Consider the following 10969-nt stretch of genomic DNA (forward strand, 5'->3'; position numbering starts at 1 on the left):
AAAGCGAAAGGGGAAGGAAAATCAATTGAGGAAATGGAGTGAGAGGGAGAGAGAGTACGGACGGAGTACGTGAGTTGAGTGAGTTGGTAAGAAAGAAAGCGGAGGGAAACGCAGGCCTGGAGTGTGGCTAGTACTGAGGCTCGGTGGTTAACTACGGAGTAGTAGTTATTGGCCAGATCCAATCAACCTTACGGGCAGCAATCTAAAAATACCCCTACCTCGAGGTACTACTGGTACTACTACTACCTACGACGTATGGTACCTACATGTAAATTAAGTTACTTACCGGGACACCTAATGGCATGAATGATGAGTATATGACTGCTAGACTGCATGTTGAACAGTCTGACAGACACAGAGGAATGGGATGAGGCTGTGTTGATTGAAACACCGAAAAAATCATCGTGGCTGGGTAGGCTGCGAAGACCTTGGGCTGACTGGCTACTGCTCAGTCGTCGCCTGGTGGTCCATTGAGTGGCTGTGCTCTCCGACCGCCTACTAATCTGGCTCGAGCTGGGCCTGCCGGGCGACAAGATTACCCCTGCACAAGTCTACTGTAGAGGTACTCTCTGCAGCACTTCTCTTGCAACACTTATCTGTCAAAGTATTTCACCCCTGTTGTGATTCTTTTTAATGTTCTGGATGAGCAGGACAAAAACAATCTTGGAAGACAGAACAAGAAAACGTAAAAGAGGAAGAAAGTGACGATGGATAGAGACGGAAGAGAGAGGGAGAAGGAGAAGGAGAAGGAGAAGAAGAAGAAGAAAAAGAAGAAGAAGAAGAAGGTGAAGTTCAGATGATGTTGTGATGAGAAAGGATTGACTTGCAGCTGTCCCCGGCAGGCTGTTCGAGTCACCTTACTTATACAATAGAGTACGTAGTCTCGTACAGTTACTGACAGGTAACACGTGATGCTCCTTCCCCTTCTCCTCTTCCCCCCGCTTCTCCGGTTTAGACTCAACTACGTAAAGTACGTATGTACTCTACTCTCCAACTTGGAAGGTTAGTGTACCTTACCTACTAGTCAGTCCTTCAGAGTACAGATGGCCAGCGGCTCTGCTGCTCATTTGATTGGCTGATTGTGAAAGATGGTCAACAGCATTTCAAGGTTCCAAAGTTCAATGTTGGCGCTCGGCAGCACAGTCGGAGCCCAGTCCGTGGAGATCCCCCGATTTGATTCGTTCTCCAGGTGATGGAACGTGCATCTGAAGTGACAGCCAGGGCTTCTCCATGGTCTTTGCTCGCGGCGAATCGCGCCCCCGTCTCCACTGTGACAAGCCAGGTCGACTGCTCTAGTGATTCACTTTGACTTCCCTGCCCATCCAATCACTATTTGCCCTAGGTTGTGCTGCACCTTACTGCACCTTGCTGCACCTTGTCGGCGCTTAATTGCTCTCTTCACATACTTCTAATCCATAATGCTATCGGCATGCCCCCCCCCCCCCCCCTCTCCCTTCCCCTCTCTTCTCGTCGAAAAATGAAGAAGGTATTGCTAGGACCCTCTTCATTGATATTCAAAGCGATCATGCCGCCCAGGCCCGGCTTTTCCTACCTCTTCCCTCATCTCTCATAGTTCCTTTTGTTTTCCTGCCTGACTGCCAGCCCAGCTTCAGGGCCCTCATCTTATACTCGCCATTCATAACCTTAATATTGAACAAACAAGAGAAGGTTATAGAGAATTTGCACTGCCTCCTTTCTGAGGAAAATAATTGTTTCGATCTTTCGCCATCAAAAAACATATTGTGGATCCGCATGCTCCTTCTTGTATAACTTGCTCAGTTGTTTCAAACCTTCAAACCTGTTCAATCGTCATTGCGACCCAAGGTTGAGAGCTGGCCTCTTCATACCTTCGAGCTCTTGCTACATACGGCCTACTGCAACCAAACCCCATTCACCAGATGTCTATGTCCAGCGAGAGCCAGAAAAGTTTGCCTCAAACTTATGAAGCCGTGTCCCCCATTGATATCGTTCGTGGCCGTAATACTGGCGCAATGTTCCCGCCCAACGTCGCCATTCAGGAGCGCAAGTCTTCCGAATCATCGACTGCTTCACTTAAAGGTTGTCGTGTGACTCGCTTTGCGGAGGCAGAAACCATCCATTCTCCTGCACACGCCGCGGATCTAGAACAGTCGCCATTCGCAGACCCACCTGAGGCCTTACAAACTCCCCCCAATGTGTCCGACGTGGGTTTTGGATATGTCGCTGCGAATGATCCGGCGCATCATGCCTCGCATCATGATGTCCCAACTCCGGGTCTCAAGAGCGCACTCAAAGTTCCTGGAACCCCAGGACGAACCCTCAATCTATTGAGTCCAACCTTTCGGGAAGAGTTCTACGTGGAAAAGCAAGAAAAGGTCACCGACAAGGAAAATGCCAGAGATCTTGTAAGTCAAAGTTGAAAACTACCTGCCATGGTGACTCTAGATGCTGATGACGGCCTATTGTAGCGCATAAAACTGCGTGTTCGTGTGGCCAAGGTTTTCCTCCGCTTCATCAATTTTGGATGCAGTCTGATTGTCTTGACGATACTGGGCACAACACTGACCGTCTTCCATGCGACAAAGTCGATTCCTGAGCGGAATACCTTCCCACCATGGGAGACTGGCACAAATCCTTGGCCGCAATATCTGCTGCTGGGGGTTTCGTGTATCTCTTTGCTTGCCTGTCTCGCAGTATTCTGGGGCTACTGGAAAGGTGGTCACAAACGTGCGGAGAAGTTTGCTCTATACTATTCGTCAATCACAATTGGCGTTTTCGTCTTCGATTTGGTGATGTGGATCGTGGCCGCCGCCATATTTCAACACTCCAAGTCCAGTGGGAATAACAAAGATCTCTGGGGGTGGTCTTGCGTTCACAACGAACGAGAGCAGCTATTTCAAGACCAGATTGATTACGCGCTCCTTTGCCGCTTGCAGGTATGCTAACCTCCTTCTCTCAGTGTTGCCTGGCTAACACGATAAAACTGACAGGATTGGGGATTGGTCTGTGCCGTGATCGAGATTGTTTTGGAAATACTGGTCCTCCTGGTCTATGTGGTTGTTGCGTACCGTTTCTGGACCAAAAGAAAGCTGGCAATGTCCATGGACCGCCGCGACCGCGCCAGAACAGATTTGTACATGGCCCAGCTCCGACAGTCTGCGCCGAACACTCCTAGGTTTCCTCCTACGCCTAAGGCGCCTATCGTATCAACTGGCATGCCCCAAGACGCCTTTCCGCAAGATCCCTACTCGGCAGCAGAGAATGGAGAGGTATATGCTACTCAGTTTGCCTACCAGCCAACCGAGACCAAATCCCAAGCACCTTTCCAGCTCAAGCCTCCGCCCATCCGGGTTCAGCATGCGACTCCTCAGCCAGCTCAAGAAGAGTTCCCTTCACCGGCTCCGATTCCTACTACTTCAAGTCATCACATGACGGTGGCACCCGGCGAACGTACCTACGAGAATGTACCTATCCCCGAGGCATACAAGAGCCCCATGAGCCCTGGATTTTCCCGGGGCTGAGTTCGATAGTTGGAGAGAATCATGACGAAAAATAGGAGGGAAGAAACCCACACGCACATGGATTGAACACTAATTAGGCTTACCACTAGGTCTGGGAAGCTTTGCTGGAGGCCGCGGTTGTGATTGGGCATCAGCCAGCCCTTACTTCCCTTTTCACCAAGCACCTCCCAATACTTCCATGTCCTGGATAGTCGATTTTGTGGGGATATCTGTGCGCACCTCTCCCTCAAACTCTCATGTTGGTCTTAACTACCGCTTCCTTTCGAGCCGATCTACTTTAATTGTTTCTGATTCTTTCTTTGTTGATACGTAATTCGAATTGATACCACGCTTGCATGTACCTACAGTGTCGCACCTCATAATTCTGTGTTATTGGAATTGCAAATGTCTAGTCACTGTGAAGCTGCATTGCTGCATTCATATCCCTAGAGACAGATGTTGGAAGTACTTCAAGCCGACGAACTTAGTTAAGGAGTATGTGACACCTGGTTCAAAGGGTACGCGAGCATCATGATCATTTATGTCAACGTTATGGTAAAAAAAGAAGATGTAAGTATTCATATGCCCGGCATTGCTTAAACTATTTGACGTTTGAAACAAGGAAGACAAGAAAACGCAGCCAATAAAGACAGCCGCGAGATGTGAGCTTATTCTCTCATTGAATATTGCACCGCAGAATTAGCATACCGGTAGAGCCAGCCAAGACAGCCACGCCGGCCCATTTCCTGACGAAAGAATCCTCCATCCAGAACGCCTATGCCCACGAGACCCAAGCATGTCACAGAAATAGTCAGCATTACCTCATATCGCGGTGATCGGCCTTGTGCATGTGGTAGTACTACCGATCACACTCTCCCTTCATACATTGCCTTCGTCAAGGATCGCATTTGCATCTTTAGTAACGAAGATCTCTTCCAGCCTTCCAGCACCAAGGCTGCTAGGGCCATCATCATTCTGCAAAACTAAACCTTGTTCATTAGCCAAATGGAGCAGGCAGATGAAACCAAAAGACGTGCTGATGTCGCGTAGCTTCTCCGGGGCGTAAACCGTTTTAAGTGAGTTCATGATTTGTGTGAATCGAAGCGTACTGTCCGCAGAAACATCCTCTTGGCCTTTACCCATTGGTGTAGACGTTGGAATCGGCTGCGCCTCGGTCTCGGGGTGTTGAGGCGTAGCTTCCTCGGTGGCATTGGGTGCGGTATCTGCCTCACAGGGCGTATCAAACGAGGATGTCGTTATCAGCCGCTCTCCCATGCCCTTCCACATTTCCTGCTTTAGCCGACGCACATCAACCTTCTTAGCCACTCGAGCATAAGCGACATACTCGGGACGTGCCCGACGACCGCCCTGCGTTACTAGTTGCGATCCAAATCCTCCAGCACCAACTGGCAATGTGGAGCCAGGGGCTGACCCCATCATGTCAAGGAGTGCGGGAAGGCCTGATGTTCCCGCAGACTCTCCTACAGATGCACCTGGACCTCCATCCGCGGGCGGGGAAAGTATTTCTCTAGCATCAGCGAATGGGAGGTTTTCGTCATCGTCGTCGTCGAAACCGTTCGGAAATGCAAGGCCATCATCATCCGCGAAAAAGTTGGCGTCATATGCCCCTGGAACACTCTCGTCGGAAGCGGCAACATCCTCCGGTTTGTGATTTGCCCAGAATGCCTCGTCCATTTCCCCATTGCCCGAGGTTTGATCATGTCGGCGGTGGTTAAATCGCTTTAAAGCCATGAATCTCTTGGATCCCAACCTCGCTTTTGGCTTGAGAAAGAGGCGAAGCAACTGTCGTGAATTGAAGTGCTTGTCATCCGGAAGAAGGTTACGACCCTTTGTTTTCCATTGTGTTCTAGGCAGCGATATTGTGGAATTCGAGCTGGCGGGCATATAGATTAGTTCCCCGATAGTAGTATCAAGCGGTGTAGAGAAATCAATCTCGAAAGGTTCCTTCTCCCTACGTTGCTTCGGCGCGACGTTGGCGTTACTTGCAGCGGCATGCTCCTTGATCCGGCGAATCTTCCAATGCTCCGGCCCTGCCCAGTTCTTCTGTAGGGCATTGTCGAAGTAGCTGAGAATATTTTCATGATCCCTGTTGTCTGGCTGGTGGGTCAAAGAGATAGCATAGGCATCACCATCATCGTGGTCCATATCTTCGCCATCTGCATCATCCTCGCCTTCTCGATCAACACGATGCACTTTCAGCATGGGCTCCAAAGCAGCTTCACGAGCCCAGACCTCACCACCCTCACCAAAGCCAGCATCTCCGCCTAGATCGAAGCCAGCCAGCGTGGCATCATCATCGTCGTCGTCGAACCCGACTGCGTTGTCATCATCCAGCATGATACCAGATGCATCATTCACGGCACCCGCCTCCTCTTGGCCTCTCTCATGCCGCCAGTCGTCGGATGCCTTCAAGAAAGGGATGTCTAACGAGCCGCTTGGGTCGCCGAGATCAAAGTTCTTCAGTGACGGACAAATGTCCTGATTGTCCACGAGGTCCAAGTTTGGGAAAAACCGTTCCGCCAGGGGAGTCATATCTATCTCCATGCTGTCCTCAAACATGTTGTCTGCTGTTTTTCTGGCCGAAGACGGTGATGATGGTAGTTCTGGTTCCTGTGATTCCGCCTCCTGATCGTCTGCATCCTTTGAATTTGCTTCAGCTGCCGCGGCCGCATCATCACTGCTATCAAACACTATGCGTCCCTGTCCATCAATAGATAGGTGATTCAAAAGTAGGCCTTTGGCACCACCTTCATCAAAATCGGCGGAGGCCTTCTTGAACAATGGGTCAACGGAGAATTCGAGCTCAAATTTTTTCAATTGGAGCGAGGAGAAGGATGGTGCTAATGTAGCTTCGTGTGATCGCTGTGCCTTCGCCTGGGTTAACAACTGTTAAGAAGATTGAGGATAGAGTTCTGAGGGCAAACGAACCTTTCTCCTTGATTTTCGAGCGGCACCTTCTTCTCCGTCCTCGTCCTCGTCTGCCCCATCTTCATCGCCGCCCTCGGCTCCGGTCTCGCGAGCTCTCTTGTCGCGACTGTCGGCTAAGCCACTTAGTAGTTTGCCTGTCTCCGTCGCCACGCTATCTACTCTGCTAGTGTAGATCTTGACGCAACCATCCAGCGTGCAACTAGCCTTTTGAAAGTTGACACCATCGCCCTCCTTGAGTAATGACATATCATGGAAGTAGTCAATCAGTGCGAAGTTCCAGGAGTTGTTAGCATTGATTTTGTTGTCAGTGGCCATTTTCATCCATTCTTCAAAGTTGGCCAAGATTGGTACGCGCTTCATCGGTGTCACTGCCCTGCGTCCACCCACATCACTTTCTCGCCCTCGATACCCCGAGCCTCGAGGGGTGGCTGGGCTCATGCTGGCACTATGGTCGTATCCAGGATGTCGTCGAGGCGGCATAGGCGTCTTGACAGCAGCCTTGATTTGGTCCATGTGGCGGTCATGTCGAGCTTGGCGCGCCTCCATGCGCGCTGCTTTCTCTCCCATGTCGTCGTTAAGTGGTATCCTAAGACTGTCCGTCAGTACTTCCCACCAAGATAATTACGGACTTATAACCGTGCACACCTCATGGGAGAGTTCTTGAGAGGGGTGGATGCGCCACCATTGGAGCGACGGTGCTTGGAATTAGCCACGCGCGGCATTGTGCAGAGGGGGTCTCTGTTGGTGGGTGAGGGGATTCCAGTAAAACGGCGGAAACCAAATAAGTATAGAGCCCTACGGGAGCCAGTTCTGAGTTCAAAATCAGACGAGCCAGATAGCCGGCATCAGGTACCATGAGCCCGTAGGAAACGGTGGTGGTGGTGTGTGGTGATTATCGTTTTGACCCAGTCAACCCTCCATCTGGGACGAAACAAACAATCAACAAAACATCCGCCCCGCCACAGTAACCACTACCGCAATTTCCCCGCTTGCTGAGTCAGCTCTAGTGCGGCCAGTTAGTAATATAGTACTAGCTATGACTAGTTAGTAGACGTACTCCGTACTGTACTGTACTGTACAATAGTCATATCTGCACCGCCTCCTAGCGTGACATCAGTGGCTGGTGCTCTCTATACGTAGGTAGTTAAGTTACTTTACTAACATACCGCTTGCTGGTGTCTGTCACTCTGTCTAAACTATCCGTCCTCCACCTGCTCTTCCCCTTCTCTTTCTATCTTCCCCATTTAATCTTCGGCCCGTTTATTTGCGCGACACCAAAATCCTCTGTCTCCATCTTTCAAATCTTCACGGCTTTGTTCATCGTTTCCTTTTTGCCGCAGCTGGATGGTGCTCACCTTGTTTCGCAGCAGCCACGTGCTTATCCGGGTGTGTGGATCGTGACGGCCTACCGCCCAGGATGCCGCGATATCTCTCAAAATGCTATCAAGACTGATTTCTCGCGACAACCGAATCTCTCGGCAAAGGCGCTTCTCTGTTCGGCCATTTTTCTGGTCCATCATACTTCTAACATTTCTCGGTCTCTCTAGTTGGACTTTGCGACGGCTCACGCATGAACCTGCCGTTCCCGACTTATGGCGGCTTCGCCAGCGAGACAACACAGTGGAGGTACGTATCTCTTCTCAAGTCTCGGGTAGTAGTCTGAATGAAGTACGGAGTTCTGACCTCCTGTACGCCCTATCCAGTGTCGTTTAGTCCGTCAAGTCCAGGACCAGTGCTCTTTCATCAGGACAAACTGCCCGGATGATCAAGATGGACTCATATCCTACCTTGAGCTCTATTATTGCACCTTAGCGAATGCAAAGCCTTTGGCGCTCACAGTCATCATATCATGGCTGTCCCTATTGTTCAGTACTATCGGCATTGCTGCCAGTGATTTCCTCTGCATTGACCTGAGCACTCTGGCCAGTGTTCTCGGTTTGAGTGAAAGCCTCACAGGCGTCACCTTCCTTGCCTTTGGCAACGGAAGCCCTGACGTGTTTTCCACGTTTGCTGCCATGCGATCAAACAGTGGCAGTCTGGCTATCGGGGAGCTTCTCGGCGCAGCAAGCTTTATAACATCAGTGGTTGCTGGCTCGATGGCGCTGGTCCGCCCATTCAAGGTCGCGCGGAGGAGTTTCGTTCGAGACGTAGGATACTTTGTTGTGGCTGTGAGTTTCAGTATGTTTCTACTTGCTGACGGACGCCTCCATGTCTGGGAGTCAGCCACAATGGTAGCTCTATACTGTTTTTATGTGGTGCTTGTTGTAACATGGCACTGGTATATCCTACGACGGCGCCGAGCCTACGAGCGAAACCTAGCAGCACGGTCGCACTTCCACATACCTGAGAATCAAGAGCTCGACATTGAAGAGATCGAGGACGATGATCCTGGGATAGCCTCAGAGTCTACGAGTCTCCTTCACGGCGAAGATTTCAACGCGCTGGAAAGGTCCGATGCTGGGAATTGGCAAGGAGAGGAAGACGATGAAACCCGCAACCGTTACCTGGCTGAGATACGGGACAACATGCGTGTCTTCCGCCCAATTGCCCGCCGACGCAATACTCTAAATCCCATCCGGCCAAGCCTCGTGGGTGCGCTGGAATTCCAGTCCATTCTTACTTCTCTCCAAAAATCGAGGAATCTTCACTCAGATGCCCCACCTGTCAACCTTGACCAATATTCAGACAATGAGGAAATGGCCACGTCATATGTGTATTCGGACAACGTCTCGGTTGCATCTCATCCGCACGCTAGTCGACCCTTGGCCAGCGATCGCTTGCATCCTAATCAAGCACGTGTTCCGACTCGAACTCGAGCCGTATCTGCCAACGCTGCAGTGGACCTAAAATTGGACACAAGCATATTAGAGTCTAACTCCCGACAACCCCTGCTGACTGTCCGCCAACCCTCGGTCAACAGTCAAGCAATAGGCGACACACATCAGCCCGATTGCATACCCCAGAGTCCAACCCTCCTTGCTCCTCCGGAATTGTTCCACTTACCCACGTATCAATCATCACACTCACATCCCAGTTCTCCGCTGCCGATATCCCCTAGGGGTACGGCCTTATCTGCGGATGCCCATCTAGATAGCCCAATTAGCCCTTTCCCACCTCTTCTGGATGGAATGGGTCCAGTGTCTTCAAGGGCACCGAGCATTCGCTTGCCGCCTGCTACAAGTCCCACTGAACCACTCTACTTTCAGGACGGTGTTGAGGTCAATGGGGACAACCAGATCAAAACGTCGGCAACATCTTGGGCTACGTCTTGGTCCAGCTTTCAGTCAATCATTGCGATACTTTTTCCTACAATGGTCGGATGGAAATATAAATCTATCTGGGAGCGACTTTTAGGCGTCATCGCAGCTCCTAGTGTGTTTCTGTTGACAATCACACTCCCTGTCATTGAGGCAGCACAGTCAAGCCCTGATGCTGGTGGTTTTTCCGTCGTGATAACACCTGCGGATAATGTCAATAACCCTGCGCCCTTGGTAGCTTTACCGGAAGACAGCCCACTTCTACATGCCCTTGATTATGAACCCAGAGCCGAAGATGCCATTCATTCAAGCCGGAAATCTCAGTGTGCACCACCGCAATCACGTCTTGATTCCGAAATCCCTGTCATTGAAGAAGGCGCGGGTTCGTGTACAACGGCCACGAAAGAGTGGTGCTCTTGGCTGGTCTGGGTCCAGCTTTTCACGGGTCCTTTCTTTGTGGCTCTGATTACTTGGACAGCCTTGGATCCCGATCTGAAGCTTCGCAGTCTACTATTACCGTTCTTGGTCTCACTACTCTTTTCGCTGGTATGTTGTACGGCCCTTATAATCAGCACGCGGCACTGTTCGGCTTCGCAGCCTCCAAAAGAGTGGCGACCTTTTCTAGCACTGTTAGGGTTTGTCGTCGCTATCTTCTGGATTGCGACAATAGCCACAGAAGTGGTCAACCTCCTCAAGACCTTGGGTGTTATCTTGAACATCAGTGATTCTCTTCTAGGACTCACGGTTTTCGCCGTGGGCAACTCTCTAGGTGACCTTGTTGCAGATATCACTGTTGCGCGCCTGGGCTACCCCGTCATGGCACTAAGTGCCTGCTTTGGGGGGCCCATGCTAAATATTCTTCTAGGAATTGGCTTGGGAGGTCTATACATGACTGTGAATGCGAGGCCAGGAACAATGGAAGCGCACGGAGGCTCTTACGAAATTGAGGTCTCGAAAGTACTTGTCATCAGTGGCGCTACTTTATTGATTACTCTGCTCGGGCTATTGATTGTAGTTCCGTTGAATGGCTGGAGGATGGACCGGAAGATTGGCTGGGGCCTTATGGTCTTATGGGGTATCAGTACACTCGGCAACGTTGTCGCTGAAATTCTTAGTTGAAGTTTGCAAGGGTTTTGGGAGCTATTATCTAAAATGTTTCGCAGGAATATTACATTCCTTCAGTGGCTTTTGCGGAGGGGCTTGTTGGTTTGCTGTCATTTATACACTATATATAGATTAAGATATATATCGAAAGGGTGTATTTTAGTCACATCAATGCTTTGT

The 10969-nt window shown here is 50.5% G+C and overlaps 3 protein-coding genes across 3 annotated transcripts; 2 read left to right on the top strand and 1 right to left on the bottom strand.

The window, feature by feature from the left end:
* Nucleotides 1–1991: 1991 nt before the first annotated feature.
* BO82DRAFT_284235 (uncharacterized protein) lies at nt 1992–3500 on the top strand (the record flags this gene model as incomplete). The annotated part of the gene is made up of 3 exons (XM_025631449.1): nt 1992–2384; nt 2448–2915; nt 2970–3500. The coding sequence occupies 3 exons, from the start codon at nt 1992–1994 to the stop codon at nt 3498–3500; spliced, it is 1392 nt and encodes a 463-aa protein (XP_025491590.1).
* A 539-nt stretch (nt 3501–4039) lies between these two features.
* BO82DRAFT_82629 (condensin subunit BRN1) lies at nt 4040–7326 on the bottom strand. Its single transcript, XM_025641592.1, has 3 exons — nt 7074–7326; nt 6429–7014; nt 4040–6362 (listed from the first exon to the last, which is right to left on the bottom strand). The coding sequence occupies exons 1-3, from the start codon at nt 7148–7150 to the stop codon at nt 4359–4361; spliced, it is 2667 nt and encodes an 888-aa protein (XP_025491591.1). The 5' UTR covers nt 7151–7326; the 3' UTR covers nt 4040–4358.
* A 293-nt stretch (nt 7327–7619) lies between these two features.
* On the top strand, nt 7620–10804 carry BO82DRAFT_383687 (sodium/calcium exchanger protein; the record flags this gene model as incomplete). The annotated part of the gene is made up of 3 exons (XM_025638036.1): nt 7620–8054; nt 8132–9488; nt 9519–10804. Exons 1-3 carry the CDS (start codon nt 7866–7868, stop codon nt 10802–10804), a joined length of 2832 nt encoding a protein of 943 aa, XP_025491592.1. The 5' UTR covers nt 7620–7865.
* Nucleotides 10805–10969: the final 165 nt, after the last annotated feature.

Source organism: Aspergillus uvarum (assembly GCF_003184745.1).
Source record: "Aspergillus uvarum CBS 121591 unplaced genomic scaffold BO82scaffold_29, whole genome shotgun sequence".
Lineage (NCBI taxonomy): Eukaryota > Fungi > Ascomycota > Eurotiomycetes > Eurotiales > Aspergillaceae > Aspergillus > Aspergillus uvarum.

Excerpts from the sequence above, each read along its gene's own strand:
- BO82DRAFT_82629 (XM_025641592.1), bottom strand. The coding sequence starts at position 7,150 with ATGCCGCGCGTGGCTAATTCCAAGCACCGTCGCTCCAATGGTGGCGCA. Across the intron at positions 7,015-7,073 it reads CTCAAGAACTCTCCCATGAG|GATACCACTTAACGACGACA; the intron begins GTGTGCACGGTT and ends GGACAGTCTTAG. Across the intron at positions 6,363-6,428 it reads CTCGAAAATCAAGGAGAAAG|CGATCACACGAAGCTACATT; the intron begins GTTCGTTTGCCC and ends GCGAAGGCACAG.